The sequence below is a fragment of the Osmerus eperlanus genome, chromosome 4 (assembly GCF_963692335.1).
Source record: "Osmerus eperlanus chromosome 4, fOsmEpe2.1, whole genome shotgun sequence".
Lineage (NCBI taxonomy): Eukaryota > Metazoa > Chordata > Actinopteri > Osmeriformes > Osmeridae > Osmerus > Osmerus eperlanus.
Window position 1 is genome coordinate 14832808 of NC_085021.1, and position 23520 is coordinate 14856327.

The 23520-nt window shown below is 47.7% G+C and overlaps 1 protein-coding gene across 3 annotated transcripts; it reads right to left on the minus strand.

Annotated features, from left to right (window-relative positions):
* Nucleotides 1-200: 200 nt before the first annotated feature.
* Nucleotides 201-23251, minus strand: dvl1a (dishevelled segment polarity protein 1a). Of its 3 annotated transcripts, XM_062459408.1 has the most exons (16): nucleotides 22852-23251; nucleotides 17280-17349; nucleotides 15810-15931; nucleotides 12798-12916; nucleotides 8474-8612; nucleotides 8292-8385; nucleotides 8056-8125; nucleotides 7761-7900; nucleotides 7222-7298; nucleotides 6821-6888; nucleotides 6463-6540; nucleotides 6199-6333; nucleotides 5777-5944; nucleotides 5320-5538; nucleotides 4054-4092; nucleotides 2341-2480 (listed from the first exon to the last, which is right to left on the minus strand). In XM_062459408.1, the coding sequence occupies exons 1-15, from the start codon at nucleotides 23019-23021 to the stop codon at nucleotides 4088-4090; spliced, it is 1674 nt and encodes a 557-aa protein (XP_062315392.1). In that variant the 5' UTR covers nucleotides 23022-23251; the 3' UTR covers nucleotides 2341-2480; nucleotides 4054-4087. The 3 variants fall into 3 exon arrangements, with proteins under 3 accessions (XP_062315390.1, XP_062315392.1, XP_062315391.1); XM_062459406.1 differs by lacking the exon at nucleotides 4054-4092 and having other exon boundaries at nucleotides 201-2480; XM_062459407.1 differs by lacking the exons at nucleotides 2341-2480; nucleotides 4054-4092 and adding an exon at nucleotides 5059-5084.
* Between the last annotated feature and the right edge of the window lie 269 nt (nucleotides 23252-23520).

Below are 23520 nucleotides of genomic sequence, written 5' to 3' on the forward strand. Positions count from 1 at the left end.
TACAGCGGGGCTGGTGCCAAGTGTCGTCACCCAGAGGCGGATTTACTTACCAAGAGAGCTTACTACTAAACCTCATGGGGTGATCTCCAGCAGCGTTTGGGGAGATTCTATTAGAGCTGAGATCAGAATCTCCCCAAAGGCCATGAAGTTCAGTAGTTCACACATAATAAACAAAGACATGAAGACAAAACTTTTGTACATATATATTTTTTAATTCTTATATATAATAAATTTCTATTTACAATTTATTCCTCTTTTGTAAAGAAACAAAACAAAGGAGAAATCTTTGATTGCAAACAGTGTTTCATACTAAAGGGCCAGACAAAGATGAGAAAGTGCTGATATTCAACTGAGTGTGCTGCTTCTTCTCCCCCTGGTGGACCGAGCTGGTACAACACACCTAAATCAGCCCTGGGGCCTAACAGTGCTGGCAACGATTCAGTTCTATCATATGATTTTCAGAATTGAGGATTGGGGTTTCCCATGTCATTTTCTAAAGTCACTTGATTACAGAACAATACTGTACAGGATGAATCAATATCCAGGCCTGTTCACCCCAGCACTTCCTGTCAGAGAAGTGGCAGGATAGGGACACCACCAGTCACAAGACAATGCCATCCCTCTGATCTCTATCTCATCCCACCCATGTGTACAGCGAGCATGTATATAGCTACTGTACTAGTGATCTCTGTTCCACTCGATACGTTCATGTTGAGTAATCCGACATGGTGGATGACCACTGTTTGCAATCCTGTTGGCATGTTTCTCAGCCAACAGTGGTGTCAAATTGGTTCACAACATGCTACTGTTGTGCTAGTCAGGGTTACTGCAGTAATGATACATTCGACAAAGCACAGCTAGGACAGTGGACAGTGGTGATGGTCAATCCACTGGGTCACTAAAGGAGATGTCTGATTGTCTATGTGTCAGTCAGCCAATGAGAGACAGACAAGGTATGACACCATCAATTCAACATGATCACATAAATAACATCACAAAAAATCTCCAGTGTATGGATTTCTCTTTTAGACCATTGGCCACGAGGTAACCCTCAATTTCAAAATATGTAGCAAAATGAATTCTTGTTGTCTCCTTTAAAGCAGTCATGCAAATGATGCAGCCTAGTTGAGCTAAAGACTGGGCACACTTGCTCCTTAACAACGTTGAGAAGATCCAGGCGCTGTGTAACTGGCCAAGGCTAGCACTGACTAGTTGGCAGATGTTACAGTATCCCAGGTCCCCCTGGCATACCGCATAAGCAAGAACGACGGTCCGCTAGAGCTGCACTTTTGGTCGGAAGTGCCAAATAGTAGCAGAGGATGTGGAGGAGAAATACCAAGAGATCTGTCTCCAGTCCTGGGTCGACCCGGTCCAAAGCTGTGGCTCCGAGTCTGGGTCTGGGGGATTGAGATCCAGATCCAGCCAGCTAGGTCTGGTCCAACAGGAGATAATCCAGATAGAGTTCCCTCTCCTGGGCTTGTCTGTGTGGCAGCTCTTTAGAATCACCACATTGAATACCACTCACGGTTCACAAACTGTACACTTACTGTCACATCAATACAAAAGAGCCGGGAGGGTTCTCCACAGACACAGACAGAAGCCCTGCGTGTGCGTGTCTGTGTGCGTGTTTGTGTGCGTGTCTGTGTGCGTGTCTGTGTGTGTGTCTGTGCGCGTGTGGATGTATGAGGACTCCCTCCTGTTGTGCTCTGGTTTCCCATCCTCCCTTGCTTGCACATCAGAGGGAGCAATGAGATAGCGGTGGGTCGAGGGCCAGGGTCTACATTCTGAACACAGGGATAGTCAGTAGCAAAGAGACTTAACTAGGGGACAGAGAGAGAGGGAGAGAGAGAGAGAGAAAAAAAAGAATGAAAATGAGAGCGAGAGACAAAGAAAAACAGAGAGAACAGGGCAGAGGGAGTCGTTTGTGCTTGGCAAGTTTTCAAGGCACTGTCCTGTCTGTCACATGATGTCAACAAAGAACTCACAGGGGTTTCCCATGGCGTGCTGGAAGGACTGGCGGCTGGCGGTGAGTTCGGGGGGGACGGCAGCTAGCTCCCTCACTGGGGGGGCCCCAGGGGGGGTGCTGCTGCTGACGGAGGTCTTGGGGGCGAGGCGTGCCATGCAGTACGGGGGGGGTAGGCCAGGGGGGCCGTAGGAGGAGGCGTGGCTTCGCTCACTGTGGCCACAGGAGCCGGGCACAGGTTGGCTGAAGGGGGCGTGGCTATAGGAGAAGGGGGCTTGGATGTTTTTCGGGTGACAGTGACTCCTGTGAGACTGGGTGTGGCTGAAACCTGAGCGAGCGTGGCTGTGACTGGAGAGGGCATGGCTGTGATGACTGAGTTGGCTGGCAGACCTATCGCCACGCCTGACACCCCGCACGACTTGCTCTGATTCGCTGCAAGTGGACCTGTGGGTCTTCTCTTGAGGGGAGGAGCGCCTGCCTTTCCCTGCGCTGGGGTTGGAGCCGCTGCTTCGGCTTCCTGGGATAGGGAGGAGGAGACAGGAACACAGACAGTTAACCCCGAACCCACGCCTGCACACCTGTTATCACCATAACAACACAATCTGCAGCTTCTGCTCACCAGCTATGACTTACTGTTGCCATCTGTTGCTGACCTGGTAGTTAGTGTATCCTAGGTAGCAGACAGTCACACCTTAAAAGTGGATTCTGAAAGCTTAGTGAAGCCCCACAAGCTCTTAATAAGGCTCACAACACAGTGAGGTTACAGGTCGTATGACGGATGCTTACATGACAGATCTGCTTCGAGAAGACAGGTGAAACATCTTCAGGCCTCATATAGGGTCTATAAAGGCTTTAGAAGACATACTTCGTATCAAGTGGAATGAGACTATATATATCTACAAAAAACCCAAATCCTTAAATATCAACAGCCAAGTGACTTCATCCCCATGGTAACAGGAAGCAGACATGAGACTGGTGATGTCATGTCTGGTGTACTAGCCCACACACAGACTTCTCTGAGGTCCATACACTTAGACACTAATGTCATGATACACCTGCATCAAGGACACACCTCAATATTGGAAAACACTGGATTGGTGATCAACGCAGATGGAACGGAAAATGATCTTGTACATTTTGATCGTGATTCTGTGTCATTCATTCAACTGTCAAGTGTTACTTTGTGAGATCACATTGCCAGTAAATCCACATTGATGATGTCATCCTGATAAAGGTCTACCACGACATTGTGAACCAACACATATTCCCGTCTCCTCTTTGGCATTGAGCCCAAGTACTGCGTATGGTGCATGATCGCCCCCTATCAGTGAGAATGATAGTGCAAGCCTTGGCCTCAGTTGAATCATGCACCTCTCGGACTGAGACTCAGTACAGTACCAACACATGCCCAGAGGTGCACAGAGGGAGAATGGGCTGTCAGGAGAGTCACAAACAGCTGCAGCAACGGTATGGACACACACACACACACATACACACACACGCACACACACATCAACGCAACTCGGTGGGAGAGGCATGGGAGGAGGAAAGAAAAACCTTGAAGCTATGTTAAGAGAGCAGTCCACAGAGAGGAGAGAGAGAGAGAGAGACAGCAGTCCACAGAGAGGAGAGAGAGAGAGACAGCAGTCCACAGAGAGGAGAGAGAGAGAGAGACAGCAGTCCACAGAGAGGAGAGAGAGAGACAGCAGTCCACAGAGAGGAGAGAGAGAGAGAGACAGCAGTCCACAGAGAGGAGAGAGAGACAGCAGTCCACAGAGAGGAGAGAGAGAGACAGAGAGAAGAGAGCAGACCACGGAGAGAGAAAGAGAGAGGAGAGAGAGAGAAGAAGAGAAAGACAGACAAAAATGAAATCGTAAGAGTGAGCTGAAGGAAATTAAAGTTTTTGTAAGATACTCAGAATGATCAGAGAGATAGATAAAGACAGACATAGACACATATATAGACAGAGAGAGAGAGAGAGAGAGAGAGAGAGAGAGAGAGAGAGAGAGAGAGAGAGAGAGAGAGAGAGAGAGAGAGAGAGAGAGAGAGGAAGAGAGAGGTAGAGGAGGAGAGGGTGTTAGCTGTCTTACCGGTTCCCCCAGTGTCCTGGGACTACCTCCTCCTTCAGTCTACCGTTGCCCAGCAGAAACAGAGGGAACAACAGAGTTACACACACCTCCCAGTCCAGTCCAGCCTGGTCTAACCCAAATCAGCTTGGATCCATCAAACCTAGCCCAGCCAAGCCCTAGTCTGGCTCAGTTTAGTCCTGCTGTCTCTAGACTAACTCACCTAGTCTGACCCAGTCCAGCTGTGCCTGGTCTAGTGGATCCTATCCTCCTCCAGCTGGGTGTAACCCAGACACTGTGCTCTCCAGCCTGCTCTGGCTCTACTGCATCACTGCTCACAGTGATCCGATTGCACTGTGGGGACTTCCCCATGAAAAATGCAGACAACTCCTCACGCACACAAAAACACACGCACACTTATTTGCTGGCACTCTCGCTCCTGCTTCCGTCCTCCTGCTCACTGTCACACTCCGTGCCATGCGTGCACAGTAATGACAGCTACAGATGCCTGTCTCAAAATGGGAAATAAAACAACCATAAATGTCAATCAAGTTGGACTGGAGAGGAAACAAACAGGAGGTAACAGACAGGGCTGGGTTTCTCCTCCAATCCCAACGTTTCCAAATGGTTATGTGGACATCCATAAACAAAAACGAGAGTTGACAGAAATCAGGCAAGGACAATGGCTGAAGGATTCACTTGAAGGGGATTGCAACAAAAGATCGTACAGGAGAAGGAATGGAGCCTTTTCTACGATGTGATCACGATTACACGAGAGAAATGCTCATCTGTCATGCTGCCTACTTCTATTCCACACCCAGCAGATGCCACTCTCCCCCAGACACACAGTCTCCCCACCATGCAGCAGCAACACACAGCAACGACAGCCTCGGTAGCAAATGAGACAAAAGATCATTCAGGAAGGATGGGGCCCATTGGATCATATCAAGCTGGCAATCTGCGCTCAGCCAATAGGCTGGTCAGGTTCAGTGTGTACACACCCAGTACTGAAGAGTTTCCCGCTTGCTGCGCGACCCAAGATGCTCATGATTGACCTTGACGATACAAGATGATTTTAGACACTTTGACTAAGAACGGTGTGTTGATGTGCAACTAGCTACACAATGGGACCAAAAAATAACCTTAAGATCCAGGCACACAAGTTAGCACATACAGTAGTGTAGACTGTGTCACTGACTGGCATGAAATTTGGACCGCTAAGAGGTCAGCCATTGAGGTGTGATCCGCTTATATCTGAACACTGAGGTTTAAAGACAAGGCCTCACTCACCCTCACTGTGTTGGCTGCCGGCACTGCCACTGTGGAAACTGTGGCAGGGGTCGGAGTATCCTGGGGGGAAGCCAGGGGGAGCAGAGGGGAAAGGGGGGTAGGGGAAGGGTTGGCCTCCCAGGGGCCAGGGATTGGTGGCTGGGGGAGGGAGGGGGGCCAAGGTGTCCTGTTCTGAGCCCCCACCACTGGAACCCTCATTCAGGTTGAGAGACGCCATGTCTGGAGGACAGAGAGAGAGAGAGAGAGAGAGAGAGAGAGAGAGAGAGAGAGAGAGAGAGAGAGAGAGAGAGAGAGAGAGAGAGAGAGAGAGAGAGAGAGAGAGAGAGAGAGAGAGAGAGAGAGAGAGAGATTATATCCCAGCTAAGGTGACATCCTAAGGTCAATGTAGCTGCCTCATAAACACCAGTGGTGGTTGAAGCTGATGTCTGCGGCGTGGAGGGTGTTGTGGCGTCAGTACTTTGGCAGAGGTCTCCGAAGGTGTAGTAGCACTGCTCAGAGAAGGTGATCTTGTTGACGGTGTGTCTCAGGTAGCCATGTTTGAGCAGACTGCTGGCGTACTTCCGGGCATCACGGCGGTCCTTGAAGCCCTCCACTCGAGAGTAGAGCCAGTCCACCACATCAGCACCTAACACACACACACACACACACAATGTACGCACCAATGAATTGACACAGTAATACATACTATAATACATACAATACAACCATCAGATATGTTGATATTGCTGATTAGATACACTTGTATCCAACCCCAACAGTGTAGGGTACAAACGTTACGTCAACATCGTCAGCAATATCCTGTAGCTCATAGGCAGCCAAGTTTAGAAGTGGACAAGAGGTCCTCTAAGATTTCTCTGTGTGATTCCCTTGACCTCTCACCAATGACAGCGTTGGAGATGGTGATCTTCAGCCACATCCTGTCCCGGATCTCTAGACCAGAGTCAGGCAGCTGCATCACCTTGACGATGGTCGCCATGTCTGTCTTACTGGCCGATAATGGCAAGTCGTCAAACTCTGAGCGAGGAGAGAGGCGACAGAGTCTGGATGAAGCATGCGGTAGACTCAGAGACATTGGGATATCCTGATATGCTGTGCTATACCGTAGCTAGTGTGTGTGTGGTTGTGGTCGGGTTGTGGTCCTACCGTAGTGCGGGTAGGGCCCGGTTAGGGCGGTGGTGTGAGAGATCCAGGCGGCAGGGTCAATCGGTCTTACAGGCTCCGCTGAATAAACACACACAATCATTCACCTGCACATAGTTTTCCAAAAGGTGGGGGTGTGTTGGGTTTGTTTGACGATGAGTAGCGTTCTTTTATTCTTCTATTGTGTTTGTATGCATGACAGTGCTTACATGCATGGGGGGATGCGATAGGCTCAGAGGTTAGATCATTTGACTACAGATCAAGAGGTTGCAGGTTCAAATCTCCCCCTCTACTGGCATGTTGCTCTGGATAGAAGTGTCCGCTCAGTGAAAATGAAAGGGCCTGTGTGTGTGTGTCTTACCTCTGGGGATAGTGAAGTAGCTGCGGGGAGATGGATCCCAGCACTTGGCCACAGTAAGGCTGATAGGCCTGCAGCACAGAAACACTCGGTCAGTTTAAGAACAGGCTGACAACTGGACCCTTCCAGCACACAGCTATGTAGCTACTGCCCAGCAGCCAAAGTAATCGGCTGGTTTAAAGGGAGATTTTGGGGGAAATTAGAATTATACTGCTGTCAATCACACTAAAACAGCTTAGATAGCGAACCAGTGGTTCATCCTCTACATTAAGTCTGTGGACTTTGAGCAGGGCTGACCCTGTTCAAGCTGGGCCACACATACCTGGATCATAATAAACAACACTGCCTGTGAGTACTGTTTGCTCCAGGCCAGTCAGCAGACGCAGCCACAACACTTTTCTTACCCGGTTTTAGACACGATCTCTCTGAGGATGCGGACAGCATCATCGTTGCTCATGTTCTCAAAGTTCACATCGTTCACCTAGGGGTTCACATGACACCACGATCCATAAACATAAGTCACATGAAGAAATTCCTTCGAACTACCCTTTTGCTTTTTTTGGTGTGCTACAGTACAGTTGTTAATCTCCGGGGCACTGCAAGGCTTTAAGCCGCACGTAAAAGGCGAGTAAATCATAAGCTGCTTTATATATTTAGGTTTTCCTACTTTATGCATGGACAGAGAAAATACACGTTGGACCCTGGCATCGACAATAAACAACAAGCAGCCAGGGTTTGAGAGCAGCAGGGGTTCCAGCCACACAGATCAAAGAATACCAGCCACAGGAAGGAAGGGGAGAGGCAGAAAAACAACATCCATAAAACACAGTTACAGGGAGGCGAGGAGAACGGGCCGGGTCTGTTGTTGTTCCCTCAGCCGAGCGTGGCGTGCCTCTAGAGGGTGAGCGGGGTGTTGGGGATGGGAGAGGAGGGTGGAGCCCACCTGCAGGAGCATGTCTCCAGGTTCGATCCTGCCGTCTGCGGCCACGGCTCCGCCCTTCATGATGGAGCCGATGTAGATGCCGCCGTCGCCCCGGTCGTTGCTCTGGCCCACGATGCTGATACCCAGGAAGTTGTACTTCTCTGTCACACACAGGTGCCAGGCGAGAATCAGGTCACAGGAACAAACGAACTCAAAGGCTACGAGGCAAAGGGGTATCTAGGAATATACTTGCGACAATGTTTCCAGACACAAAGCGGCCCAGAAGAGAGAAGGCGATGAGAGGGCGAGCCCTTACCCATGTTGAGAGTGACAGTGATGATGTTGAGGCTCATAGTGGAGTCTGTGATGCTGCTGAAGGAAGAGGACTAGCACACAGACAGGCCAGTGAGACAGTCGTTCATTCAGAAACATTCCCAAACCTTAATAGCACGTTTCATGCGTGCTCTCTCTCTCTCTCCTGCGGTGACACATACACGCTACACACACACACATTCCCTCCTGCTCCCGTGCCATCCACCAGCAGACTCTCACCCGGTCTATTTTGGCCACTTTGTGCCTCCGTCTGCGGCGTTTGTGTCTGCGCATCAGCTGAGAGGAGGAGCTCTGCTCTGTGGAGCTGCTGAGCCTGACACAGGGAGGGGCAGAGGTCAGGGGTTCACCACAAACACATGATGGAAAGGATAGAGAGAGACAGAGGGTCATTATCCTGCTACCTGCTGGCATCCTCATCTTCCTCGCTGTCGACGAATGAGCTGGTCTCCAGCTCGCTGCTCATCACCGAGGCGCTGTCGTAACCCATGGCCGAGTCCCGCGCAGTGCGCTCCGACTTGGAGTGGCCGTTGATACGAGGGACTGGAAGGACAACCAGAAACCACTTTATCATCAGAGGTCACCGTCAGACTCAGACAGCATGACTTCAGGGAGAGTGGAGAGATTAATTTGATGTGGAGAAATATTAGAACATGACAGTGACAAGAAATACATGTCACTAAACAGTGCAGTTGGGGTGAAAGAGCAGGCGGAAAGAATAGGAAACTAATTTACTGAACTTCTGGACTGCTAAAATGTCAAAATGACTACACAAAAAGAGGAACTCGGTTACATACGGAAATATATTTATCAAAAACATTTTACGATAGATAATGTTTTTTGTGGTTTTTCTGTACTAACATAAAGTCAACATATTAATGGGTACATCTCGCTACCTAAAACAGTGTTCACCCATAATCTCCAAAACTCCCAACACCTGTCTCATCACCTTCCTTACAGTGGCAGGGGCGTGGTGCTTTCTCAGGGTAACAGCGGATTGGCTGGAAAGGTCTGCCCAGGCGTAGAGGGCGTGGCCGTGCCTGTGTTCTTCGTGTGCGACCGAAACATTCCAGTAATGTGGTAGTGCCCATTGCTACTGTACGTCAGCCCCAAGAGTGTTCTCACACACACATGCAAGCTCACTCTCATTCAAAAACCTAGACAGTCTCTCTCACACACACATTAGTAAAACTGAGGCACTACAGCAGTTCTGCAGTGTACAGTAAGTACAGTATCAGGAGTACAGCCTGCTTGTTGTCCCCCAGCCCCAGTCAGGAGTGAATGAGCCTTCCTGCCTAGAAACAGGGTGCTGACAGTCTCCTTATCTACAACCAAGGTAGTGAGGAAAGACAGGGGGAGAGGAGAAATGCAGTGTGAATGGGAGATAACAAAACAGTCACTCAACATAATCTTTCCTCCTCTCAGCTCAGTAGCAGACAATGCAGCAGGTGTGTGACAGTAAGGACACTGTGCTGTTTCATCAATGTCCTCTGCATGCCTGTGCACAGCCGTATTTGTTCAATATTGTTACGCTACAGTATTCAGCCATTGTCTCACTACAGCCCAATTTATAAACTACGTTGTGGACTATTGTCGAACACGTATAACACGTTAAAAACTACCTTCACTGTCCTTAAGGATCTATCCACCATTAAACAGATTGGATTAAAAACGTTCCCTATTTCATCATTCTGATTCATATATGAATTATCCAAAGAGATTAAAAAAAAATGACAGATGTCCACAATTTACCACTAATGTACCATAGTAGCTGAAGTACTTACTAAGATGACAAAATATTGCAATTTTGAGATGCTAACTTTCATAGGCAGAAAACGGTATATTGCCTACGATAGCACAGATTGCTATTTATTGAAAATGACAAAACAAAGAAAATCTCAAAGGTAATCTCAACCGCTGTCACAAACGTGACAATCCATTGCCATAGGGATTTTCTAATCAATTCATTTAAACTCAAATATGCCAATTAAATAACATTTTAGAATAAAATGTATTCGATCCTTTCCCATGCAAACAATGGATTAAACAAATACAATTGCTGTTTCTCAAATTCTTACCGCAATTGCAGCAGACGAACAGTCTACGAAGCCCCACACACTAACTGAACAAACTGAGACGGAGCTAAACTACAACAGTCACTCCTAACACGCGACACAACTATATCTGCTTTAATCCCCCTTCGACCAATCAGATGGCGGTATCTCACAGCGTTGAGCGCGCACTGCAAAAAAAAATGGGTTTAGGGATGAGAAGCGATTTCATCCGCCACAGGTAACGATGCCATCATGTTGTTAGCTCAAATCCTTTTCCATGACAGTTTTCGGGACACGGATTATCCACGTTAATTTAACACACTTTTTCAATTGTTTCTGAAAAAGTACTTGCTTGATAATACCAGGATATGATATGTAAGATGAATACAATGTTACATTTACATACCTGACGAGACAACATATATATTTTTATAAGTTTCTAATTTTAACAATATCATATTAATAACCTTTCAGTGTCACACTAGTCTTGGCATTGGTGTATGCACTGTGTCTGAGGTGTCAATTCACTTCTAACCTCAGTGCAGGTAAGAGGTAGAACGCCCGTAGACATGAAATATATCCTTTCCCATAACTCCATGCTCCCCTTAGGGTCCTACACCTGTCCCCTCCTCTCACCCTCCTGTCACCCTACAATATTCATCTTTTCATTCTCAGATATTCTGCAGGAAAGGAGAGAACAAGGGATATGTTTACCAGAGCTGACACTTTGATTCAGCTTGCTCTGTTCTCAGTAAAACAGCTCGTATTCAGGCAGACACTGAGCACTTTACCTGTGTCACAGACAAGACAGGGGAATTCCGGCCACCATGGCTGCAGGCAGGCAGGCTGCTACATGATGGCTGGGTCTCTGTACCCAAGCCACAAGGTGACAACCGTGACATTGTAATGAGCTCCAAGCAAACACAAGCTAATTCAATCTGATTCTATTGGGCAGAGTAAGCTATCTTTTATGAGCCATGAAGCTGCATGTTGATGAACAGGGACTATCCCCCGACGCTCTCATTTAATTAGAGCTAACAAACTAGCAGATGGAGGGAGGGGGGGAAATGGGCAAGCAATTATTAGTACTTCAGCAGAGGATCTGCAAGCAACTATTTCTAGAGACATGGACAAGCACAGGGACCTGGCCTGACACATATCTTTCATCACTCTGAACTCTGAACGATTGGGAAAAAAAGGTAAAATGACACTGACGCTGGGGGAGTCAGCGAGGTTACACAACCTTTCAGGCATTACATTGAAAGTGCTGCAAAATTCACACGCACGCACGCATGTGAGTTCACATGCACGCATGTTGAACATGCAAACACACGTGCCCTCTCGCCCACAAAGTACACACACAGTTCTTTCTCTTCGCACTATCTCAGACAAATGCTTTGCTGCTAATTGCACCACGTAGATTAATGAATATTGAGTTTAATGAGCCTTGAGAGCCGGATCCACACAGCCAGACTGGCTGAGATGAAGGGATCAGGGGAAGAGAAATGGAGAGATTGGAGAGAGAGGGAGAGAGAGAGAGATAAAGAGCTGGCTCTGTTGTGAGCATGGAGGGGAAACAGAAACAGCAGGCTATGGAGGCTGTTTATAGTGGAATGAGCTTCTGGCAGGCAGAGACTATCTGCCCTCAGCATCACCCAGCACCAGCAGAGGACTGAGAAAGACTGGGAGAATATTTTCTTTTAGGCAAGACATGAACAGTATTCTAAGTGTTGGTGGCTGGCGACAGTTTCCAGCAGTTCTCCGCTGCATTCTTTGTGAGTGGAGAAAGAAAGACGCTTCGTGTTTGACTGGCTACCCTTCTGACAATAGAATATCTGTGAGAGAGAGAAGTTCCCCTAAAGGAGGGCAGAGGAAGACCCCCCTTCTCTTCCTCCTCCCCATCCCCCTCCTCTCTTTTACTCATCCAAAAAAAGTGACCTTCATGGAGCTTTCTGTCGTGCAGTCAGTGCCGGAGCACATCAGTGAAATAACAAATAAAAAATGCTATGTTTGTTTCCAATCTTCCCAACTTTCCACATTAGACTGAAGTGCCCCATGTATTTACCACACTGTCTGTAAAGAAAGGTGTTTTGATACAGTGAATGTGAGGAGAATAGAGTATATTCAGTGATGTCCGCTTGTATTGATCCACAGTAGTATCCTCCCCGTAGTATCCTACCCAACAAGTAAATAATATTCCATGCTGGTTCCACAGCAGCACGAGATAAGAGGAACTGCTTTCCTCTCGTATCCTCACAACTCTGTATTTCACAACTCCAGAGTCATTCTACTGGAGTTCAACCATGAAGTGGAAACTCCCCTGGGCCATGAACCTGAGCCTCTGCCAGGAAACAGAAGTGGAGGACGAGAGAAGGGGAGAGAAGCCAAAGCCTGCAGCAGTCTTGGTCATATGGCACAACTGGGCTCTGATTCCACTTACCTGCCACAAGCAGATGGATGTTTATCCTGTTCTCACACAGCTACTGTACTGTATGTACTGTGGTTCTCTCCTGCATATCTGTCTGAACTACCATCTACTGTCTGGTGCTTGGGAGGCATACTTGTACAGGGGAGTGTGGTGAGCAGACGGGCATGGAGGCTATGGTGTGTGATGGTGACGGGACAGTCTGGGTTTCATTGTGAGGACCCAGAGGTGTGCGGGCAGGGTACTCACTCTCTGTCTCTCGAGCTCTTCTTCGTGCTCGCTCTCTCTCCCGCTCTCTACGGTGGCTCAGAAGGGACTCCGTACCCGTCTCTGTGTCCAGTCCGTCACGACTGCTTACCGCGTTGGCACTGAAAAACACACAGAATCAAATTACTTTACCTGGACGGACAATGGAACACACACACACATAACAACCAGCAGCAAATAATTATGTATATTCTATACCCAAGACAGTCACAGTCTGTATAGGTACAATAAATCTGTCTGTCATGTGATCTGTTTGGAAGGAGGACAACCTCAGGGTTATATCCGTTTCAAATTCAGCCTCCCCAGGCCAAAACGCCAGCTTCATTGTTGTGTGGTATGTGATGTGTTTTTCACTAAGTGCTATTAATGACCATATAGCCTGAGAGAGATGCTTTCCGTGTCCAACACTGGCATTAATGAGTCTTATTGAAAGCCCAGATGGTGCCTCTGGCATGGTGGATCGAGGGATAAGAGAGAGAGAGAGAGAGATAAAGAGAGGGAAAGGGGGAGACTGGTAGAGCAGGTGTGGGCTGAGCAGGGCAGGGCTGGGGGGGAGGGGGTGTCTGCAGAGCTGCAGGACTGCAGGGTGTTGCAAGGGAGGGCCAGGCAGACCGGGGCCTGGGGCTGCGGGGTCAGGTTAGAGAGTGCCTGCAGGCACCAGGGAAACCTGAAGCTGGTGAGAACACAACTCAACCAAGCCCGTCACACACACACCTACGCACACACGCTGGCGTGCACAATGTAACCAAACCTGTCACACAAGCACGTGGACACACTCTGGCTTGCACACACAGAAACAGTAAACCCATGTTCAAAAGGAATGTGCTCACATGGGCGCACCTACACACACACACACACCTTGTCGTCGGGCTGAAAAAACTGCTGTTTAATTTGCCTTCAGGGAAAAGTGTGAATGACGAATGCAAATCAGACCACATGAGGACAAGCTGCTGTGTGTGCAGTGCTCATTCAGGGGCACAACATGCCCAACAAGGCATGATCGTGTTTCCGCATCAGTGTAACGATGCATCAGAGCTGTTCCCGTACAGAACACTGCATGCATGCAAACAGAGTGATGACCCAGCGGCCTCTACTCCAGATGCAGGTCCCAGGGGCTGTGGCAGCTCCGTACAGAGGTATACTGGTTGAGGTTGGTGGTGCAGGCCATGCGTAGTGATGGCTACAACTGTGGTGACTGTCTGTGTGTTGGTGGCTGCAGTCCAGCTAGGCAGGGGGTCTGTTGATCCTGTGGGAGATTATAAAGGGGAGGGCCTAGTATGGGGAGGGGGGTGGGCTGCAGCTGTGAACACCCCCCCCCCCACCATCCCCCTTTCACCTCCCCTCTGCCTCTGCCCCCCCCCCCCCCCCCCCCTCCTGGGAAACAGAGACGGGTGCTTTTAATGTCCGTTAATCCGGATTACCGTGCAGAAGCACATCAATTCTGCTCGCTCTAAGCACTGAACACCTATTCTGTCCCTCGTCAAACACGGCCATTCACAAGGGATGGATACATGAAATACATGAATACACCTCAATAAGAAATGGAACTGGTAATAATATTCAGTTTATTTACAGAGGCAGGGTGAGGGTGGGAGACAGGCTTTATTTCAGAGAGCCAAGCCTTCTATACGGAATTCACAATAACAATTTCTCCGAAAAAATACTGCCTGTCTGGTTCAAATAGGGAGAGAGAAAGAGAGAGAGAGACCAGGAGAATGAAAAGAGGAGAGGGAGGGGACAGTGCGCTATGAGGAAGCTGGCTGATCCTAGTCTGACCACAGGGTGGCAGTAGACACAGCAGGAAAAGAGGAGCAGGAACAATCCAATCATCATTTACATTTAGTCATTTAGCAAACGCTCTTATCCAGAGCGACTTACAGTAAGTAGCCTACAGGGAAATTCTCCCCGAGGCAAGTAGGGTGAAGTGCCTTGTCCAAGGACACAACGTCATTTGGCACAGCCGGGGAATCGAACCAGCAACCTTCAGATTACCAGCCCAATTCCCTAACCGCTCAGCCATCTGACCCCCTCATCAGGCAAGCTGACAGGCGAGCAGCAGGGCGCAAGTCCACAGAGGGTCAGAACGAGCCAGCATGTCAAACTGGGGATGAAGACATCCAGAGACATGACAGATTGCATGTTCTCAATATAGAGTGCAGCAGTGCGCACTCTGCAGCTGTAATGGCAACAACCCCAGCTCGCTGGCCTCCCTGGCCCCCCTGCCCCCCAGCTGCACAGCTACGTAGTCATATAGCCTCACAGCCCTGGAGCCATAGCTCCCTGCTATATTTAGCCTTGGGCCTTCCTTTAACGAATGCAGTGAGAATCTCTAATACATCTGTTTGAAGCCGAAGTCTGGGCTTGCAGAAGGGTCAAGCGGGCTGCAGTCATCCCTGTACGGAGTTCTGAGCTGGCCCTGTAACACTTAACATTGTTGGGCCACATATCTCATTATTAACGGCTAACGGGCAATGGGTGCTTTTAGTGGCTGAATACAATGGCATGCTTTCAATGGCAGCGTTCCCATAAGATGTTTATGCTATCATGACTATTTCTGGAGCAGCACTGGGAGGGTATGCATCATGTGGATGCTTACATAGATGAGCAGACTAACACGTCGCTGTACGCCTGACTGGACAGCTACTTCATGTACAGTAAGTGAGAGGTTACATGAACACGGGGCATATGAACACGTGTGTGCACGCGCAGACATCCACACAGTCGCATAGGGGGCACACAAACACACAGGATCCTTCCGTGTGCGTTGGGCCCCTGAGTGAGACGAGTCTCTCTGATGAGCTCTCCAAAGTCTGATTGGCGCATACGGCTCGCAGTGAATTCAAAAGGTCAGCCGGTGCACAGGCTCTTGTGTGCACGTGTCGGGGGTCTGTGCGAGTGTGTGTGCGCACTGTTGTGCAATTGTGGGTGAAATCATGTGTATATGGAACAGCATATCTGATGTCATAACAGAGCGCACACCACCAGTGTACTTACTGAAAGGAGGGGGGGCGCGAGTCGCCGATGCCCCCTGTTCTTTCCAGGGGAGGGGGCAGCTCTGGATGGCTCTCTGTACACTGGGACCCCCCATCGGAGTGGGAGCTCTCTGCCAGGACCAGCTGAGACAGAGAGAGAGAGAAAGAGAGAGAGAGAGAGAGAGAGAGAGAGAGAGAGAGAGAGACAGAGAGACAGAGAGACAGTCAGACACATAATCAACAAACGAAACAGGAACACGGTGCAGCAGAGCTACAAAAGCAAACCGATAGAGCCGCGCCACAGAGGAAGGCACACGAGACACAGTCGTCACAGGGACAGCCCAAAGTCAGAAAGCAAGAGGCACCCCAGGGATACGACCAGACCAGGCCACAGAGACGGGCGGGTCCCCAACAACAGCCCAGAGAGGAGGAGAGGACGGCCGCGGAGGGCCAGGACGGCCGTGGAGGGCCAGGGGACTGACTGGTGGCGATGCGTAAACAACTTGAGAAACAGAGGGATCGCGGCAGAGCACGCTGCTTTCACTCGGCTGAGTGTGAGCACAAAGGCTTATGTAAAATGCCCCATAGATACAGCTGCTCTGCTTTCATCTGCGGCAGGATAATGAGAGCTAAAGGAACACGCCGCAGGGACACCCTGGTAACAGCCAGACATGATTAAAGATTCAACCAAACACAAACAGCAGACACTCTCCCCACAATGTTTCCAACCGCAGTTCATAATTCAATACCTGTGTGTTTAAACTTCAATGGGCCCTACAAGAGGAGCTGGTGACGCATGGCGAAGTGCTTCCTTTCTGCTTCAGCGCCCATGTACACATGGCTGCGTGTGTTTCTGTACGTGCTGATATACAGTGCCCTTACATAACAGTGTGAAAATACCATCCCTCCCCGTACCACGGAGGTCTAAAATTCATGGGTGTGGTATGTGGAGCCTGTCACACTCATCAGTGTAACACTGCTCGGAGCCTTCTGCCTCTGTGGCCTGTCAAAATACATTACACCAACACATGTACCTTCTGCATGCCAGGCTGGTGATACACGGCTGTTCAAATCATCATAGACTCTTATGTGGATGATGTACAGTACACCGCGGTGCGATGTGTGGCTTTTAAAAAGCAGTCGTGGAGGGTCACGACTGGCTGCCGTTATGAAAGCGTGCCCGAGCTGAACACCTCCTCGCGGCCGGCCTCGCGCCTGTATAGTGCACTGAGTGGCTCAGCACTGAGCTGGAGCTGAAGAGTTCCTGTGCAGGGTTGTGGAGGCGTGATATCATGATCTCCAGCTGGATTGCATGTCCGTGGTGGAACGCTCCAGGTATCTTTAGATAGAGCTGAGCCAGCACGGCCAGGAGCCAGGGGGATGGGAGGGGGGGGGAGCCAGCGGAGAGGGGCCGTAGGATAGAGCGAGAGGGGGTAGGCTGGTGGCCAGGAGATGGGGGGGTTGGGACACAACATTCATCACAGTTACTCACCCAGGATACCACTCTCCCATTGAAGCAAGGCAGCTTGGCGTTGTCGTCGGAAATCTCCTCTTTGACAACCCTGCAGGACAGACAGACAGACAGCAGGGAAACCAAGTCAGTTTACAAAGTCGTTGCTCACTCACCACTTCTCCATTTAGCCGTGGTAAATATCATACAAGTGTAAGGGTCCACTGGAAAATAACAAGGCTAAATGCAATAGATATGTGCTACCCTGCCAGCAAAGCAGAGGTACACTGAGACAGACTCCTGTTCAGTAAGAACTTTCCAGTTTGACTTCATGGTTCTTAGTTGGCACCTTTGGTGTTGTTGAGACAGCCATTTTTATCCTCCATCGGTGGATTTACAGCCTCTAGTCAAAACGAGCACGCTAACATGATGGTGCTGCAGACCAAGTCAATGAAAGGACACACCTCCATGAATAGCTGTGAACATGCAGTCTAAATGCAAACCTATGTGTGTGTATCCGTGTGTTCAGCTTGCCTATAAAAAGCAGCCCTGCTTGATTTAACGGACTCGTGTTGCAATATGAACACACACACAATCAATCAGCATTAACAGAGCTCTCGTTTGATGGCCTCGACGCTCCTTATCACATCCCTCAGACGGGGACTGTGTTGTAGTGCTAATCTGGTGACGGGTCCGAGGACCGGATCTCTGACACAGATGATCCGGTTGAGAGAGTGTGTGCTGGTGTGAAAAGGGGACAGCAGCAAGACGAGGTGAGGAGTCTAGGAGTATTAATAGAGTGATGGAGTGAGTGAGCCTCCCTCTCTGTGTACGTCTCAGCCTGTAAATTCCCTACAAAAATACCACCCAGTTACCCTCTGACCCCGCAGGACACAGTTCAGCAGGAACCTGTCAGTAGTCCACACCTGCTAGGCTCTTGTCACATACATCAGGCAGAGGAAGCTTTCCACACTACTGTGTGTGTGTGTGTGTGTGTGTGTGTGTGTGTGTGTGTGTGTGTGTGTGTGTCTGTGTGTGTGTCTGTGTGTGTGTGTGTGTGTGTGTGTGTTTGTGTGTGTGTGTGTGTGTGTGTGCAATGTATGTCTGGGAAGAGGCAAACTGGCTACCTGTCTTGTTTTGTTACCAACTGTAGAAACTGAATGGGAATCGAATATGCCTTTTGTTTGCCGCTGGGGTTTGCAATCTGGACATGAAAGAGGAGAGAGAGAATGACAAAGAGAGAAAGATACAGAGAGAAACAGAGAGAGGAACATAGAACTTGAGGATGAGTAGAAAACTTTCAGAAGTTTGAACCTAGTGAGTCTCTGAAACTGCTGTTCCCTAGATTTACGGATTTTCCCTTCAGGCTTTGCCAGAGGTTCTTCCTCACATGACTGCCCAGGCTGTGTGTGTGTGTGTTGTTGCAGAGCTGCTGTGAAGAGGGAGTGGTGGACAGGCAGAGATAACAGTCTTGTAGTTGGAGCTGACTAGTGCTGAGAATGCTCTGGCCCACTCCACCTTACAGAGGAAGAACGGGGTGTGACTCGGGTTGCTGGTTGTTAGGTAGGAAGTGTTTGCATCCTCTCTCTCTAGTCACATGACCAACTGTAAGGTAACTTGTGAGGATGTGGGAGTGGTCAATACAAACAATTACAGGCCTTCGTTTCGAGACTGAGAGAAACTTATGTTTGGATTCAAAATGTCCTAAACCCAGTAATGTAAGACTCTTCATATTAATATATTCTAAATATTTTACCTATAAATGGTCAAGAATGTTGTTATTTTAACTCCAATAAGAATCATTGGCAACTGTCCTTCTCTGTTAAAAACATCAAGATCCAAAGGAATCCAAATTCACATCCAAGAAAAACACATGACGTCTTCAGAGCCCAGCTCAGCCTGATGCATCCACTCTTTTAAAGTTCAATCTGATGTGAGGGGCATTCATATTTGTTACACTCCCAGGTTCACAATTACACGCACAAACACACGGCCACACAGTGGCTGGGTCACTAGGTGACTTACACAGGGCAGCGTTTAAAGAGACATGTGTCTGGACTTCTGTCACAACCTTCCAGTCTTAAAGCTGGCAGCTTAAATGGGTCTTAACAGATTTGACCGGATAATGACACAAGATTTAGAGGGGGATTGCTGCATACTGTACTGGTGGGCCTCCGCACGGTAGGGATATGTGTGTAGCACAGGGGGATTACAACTGTTTATTTATGCTCTGAGACAGAGGAGAGCTAGTTAGAAGATGGTCCATTGACCACAGAGCAGGGGGCAGGACAGGGGAATGCAGCAGTTTGTGGTCCTGGGACTTCCCTCCCCTGAGGAGAAATGACTGACACAAAGAGGACCAAAATAATGATGACATAAGTCAATGACGAGGCATAGATGCAGAACGGTCATTCCTAGCCACTTGCTTTGTCCATTCCTTGAAAATCTCAGGTACAGAAGATGATGACAGTTTTAATACCGGTTATTGTGTCACACCCCATATACTGGAGAGGCGAGGCAGAGTGGAGCAGTTTCACTACTGCAAACACACAACCAAATGAAGATCCGTTATCCTTCAATAGCAGAATCATTTATCCTCCTTCTCTAATACAAACGACACGGATCATACATAGCTCTTTTCAGGCTTCCACTTCATCTCTGTGAACTTCAAAAGAAGAAACAGCTGCCATTTGAGGAAACCTAAAAGCTATCAAAAAGACCAGCCTTTTGCAATCTACAGAAAAAGGAGTGGAATCCAATGACCAAATCCATTTTTTTCTCTTCAGTGTTACTACAAGAGAATTTTCTTTCTTTTTTTCCGTGCCCAACAATGTCACCTCTCCTCTAAAGGCAATCTAATAGTGTGATGTAAAACATAACAACCCCCGTTTATATCCTTTCCTTCACTACATGAATGGCAATCATCAAATTGTATTACAGGCTATAATGCTACAAACCAGCCACAAATCTAATGAGCCAGAGAGTGGGCAAACAGTACATAAAACATGATTTGTGGTTTACCTTTAAACATCATCAGCCCTAATCTACTGTTGAAACCGAATAAGGAGGGAACAGCTCTCTCTCTTTCACAACAGGAGGTCTACTATAGAAGGCCTTGCTCTGACTGTTGATTTACATATCAAACACCGTCTGTAACTGCAAGCGATTTAATGCTTTTCCTCTGTGTGGAGGAGTCTTATTCCTCCCTGGCTAATTCTCCATCCGCCATGCTGTCTGTGTCTGTGCAGTATGATATGACAGCCATGGCTACCTCAAAGACCGGCTGTCCTCTGTCTCTCTTTGTTTAGTTCCCCTCCAAACTGAGCCCATAGAATTAACTGGTTTAATTATCTGACTGGGAAGCCTAATTATCTTCCTTCCTGAGACTTACAGATATGTAACAAAAATAAATCAAACCTACCAACAGCAGTGACCCTGTTCATCTGCACAACGAATTAACATAAACCAGCCAATTCGTAGACTTCATGACAGCCTCCCAGCTGTTTTTTTTTGCACACCCATTGACCAACATGCCGATAATGCAAATACACCATGAGGCCATGGCTCTGTGTTCTGGACCACAAACATAGATGCTGTGTTTGTTTCAATAATGTTCCTGTGGATCACCTGACGCCCTGATAGCAGCACAGCCCTGGTCCGTGCCAGAGGGACACAGAGGAGACAGGCACTGCTAAGGACACCACACAGCACAATGCACACTCAGTCCTACTGAGGAAACCTTGTTCTCTCTCCTACACAAGGTCAGAGGGAATGTGTCAGACGCAGACACACACACATGCCTGCGGAGACACACACACACACACACACAGGCTCCTGCCTGATTCCTTGTATCTGTGTTGCCATTCCATGCTGAAATCGGAGGCTGTGCTATACAGAGAAAAGACCTGAAAGGAAGCTACATAAAGGTAGCGAGTCTGGCCATTAACAAATCTGGTCTTATCAACAATTAAGAATAATTATGAACTCAAACTAAAAGAGGGAAGTATTCAAAACATTGAAAAAAAGTTGAGTCTAACTTAGTTGCATTGGTGCCAGGTGTAGCCTACTGGCTTGGTCTTTGCATGTGAGACATGATACAAGTTGACTTCTGGCCCAAAACCATTAGAGATGTCTGTTGATGTGTGGGTGGAGCAAGGAGACAGACAGGCCAACCTTCCTTGGGTCAAACACACTATTAACATGACCATGACTGTATTGCCATCTCTGTAGTCTGTACTGGCTGATTAAGAGAGTGAAAAATTGCATCCATGATGAGCCCATAATAACAAACACAAGCCAACAACATAACGATTAATTTTGATTTCAATTTGTCCAAAGGGAATCTATAGATCTATTGAATAAACATAAAACCTCTGACCAGATAGTCTAGACTAGACTATATTCTCCCACTGTCCACTCACGGGACAAAAGAGAAGCTGTGAAATCGATGACGTTCGTAAACAGTAGCCATATCATTCATCAAGTTACATACAAAACCAATTCCGGATATTGGACAGTTATTTATTTTAGTCCGACAAAATGTCATTATCTAGAAACGATCGTCATTCTGACAGCCCTATGCAGGCCGTCAAGCCACGGTGTTCGCTTTTATATGGGAGTGCTCGTCTTGCGGGCAGCCATGTTTCTGCTCGGGGTATTTCAGCTGATTCGAGGCCTGCAGTCGCAGGACTAAACGTCAACATAAATGACAGTAGCCTACCCCAGCTACGGACAAGCGGGTTATGTCTTTGTTCTTATAAATGAAACGCCATTGTGGTAACATTGTAACTACATAACATATATTGAATGTTAGATATCAGATCTACCTTTGAGTGTGTATATGTGTGGGTGTGTGTTACTGAAAATGTGCGCGCGCGTGCGTGTGGACACGAGAGGGATGCATGCTCCCCTACTGTGAAAATGCAATCCAATTGGGTATCAAGCGTATTGGACAGGATTATTGTACTATCCTATTAAAATACAACCTCTACGGTAAAGTTTGCGTTATGCAGCCTAGGCTAAATGTATGCCTAAAACTAAAGCGACGCCGTGACTTTCTTTAAATGCATAGTCCAGTTCTTTACATGTTAAAATAAGGTTACGTTTTCTCCTGAATACAAATAATCTCTTTATTCCCCTTCCATTAATAGATGCGGTAGGGACTCCTGCAGTACACAAAGGCACCCTGAAAACCTGTCTGGCAATTATCAGTTGCACATCGATTTAGAACTTGCAAGATCCACCGCAAACATATGTTGATATTTTTACATGACATGAACTAATGCCAGAGGCTACACGTTTGGCATTAGTGTATTTAAAAGGATATCAAGCAATGTTAATGTCTGCTACAGGAGAGAATGGTGATGGGATGTTTATGTCACAGTCCGAACTTCAAAGGATTCAGCTACAGTACCCCAATGCGCATTGGATACAATGAACAGGTGCAAAGCATGGAATCAGACATGGCACACTTTGGCGTCATGTTACAATATCGCAACCTTTTTTGTCAAATCAAGGCATGCTTGTACCAGTAAGGTTAACCACAAAAGGGTTAGGCAACATATATCCCAGCAATAACAACAGAAGTAGAAAATGCATCCGTGTCGCCACTTACCCAAAATCCTGGTCCATGGATTTAAAGAAGAATTTGTAGCTATTGACTGGACGATTGTTGAGCACATTTTTGAAATCTGCTAAAGTGACTTTTTCAGGAGAAACGGATAGTTTAACTAAATAAGGAGTCTCCTCCTCATCAATATGGTATATTATTTTTGTTTCCGCCATGAGACTAAGGGTTGGACAATCATTGACACGGGAAAGGAACGAGCATAATAAATAGGTTATTAACTATCTACGAAATGAGGTTAAAGCTACCGTGACAACATTAATAAACATAACTGTATACTTCACGTTGTAAAATAAATAGCCTGGCATTAGACAAAATAAGCGAAAATCCAGACATAATCGCGTTGTAAGTGACTGTATTCCTGCTTCAATGTGTCTCGGTACGGTGGCTCTCTCGGCACTAAAACAGGAAGGGACGGTCCACATCCTTGCGATAGAGTTTGGAATACTGTATTTTCCATTTTCCCTAATTTGTCGGACAGTGCTGTCATCTAGTGGCGTATTTGGGTTATAGAGCTTGTGTTCGGTTAATTGTGTGACAGTGATGTGCCATGAGAAGGGTTTGCGATAAAGTACATCTGCTTGAGCACTATAACAGTTGACTACGTTTTTCGGCAAAAAAAATAATACACGCTTGACCTACATGTTGAACAGAGTA

Bases quoted from the DNA above. Each gene is read 5' to 3' on its own strand.
- dvl1a (XM_062459406.1), bottom strand. From the start codon at position 23,021: ATGGCGGAAACAAAAATAATATACCATATTGATGAGGAGGAGACTCCT. The intron at 6,889-7,221 runs GTAAGAAAAGTG...TCTGTGCTGCAG, and splicing joins GAGATCGTGTCTAAAACCGG to GCCTATCAGCCTTACTGTGG. The intron at 5,539-5,776 runs GTACTGACGCCA...TCTGTCCTCCAG, and splicing joins CTTCGGAGACCTCTGCCAAA to ACATGGCGTCTCTCAACCTG.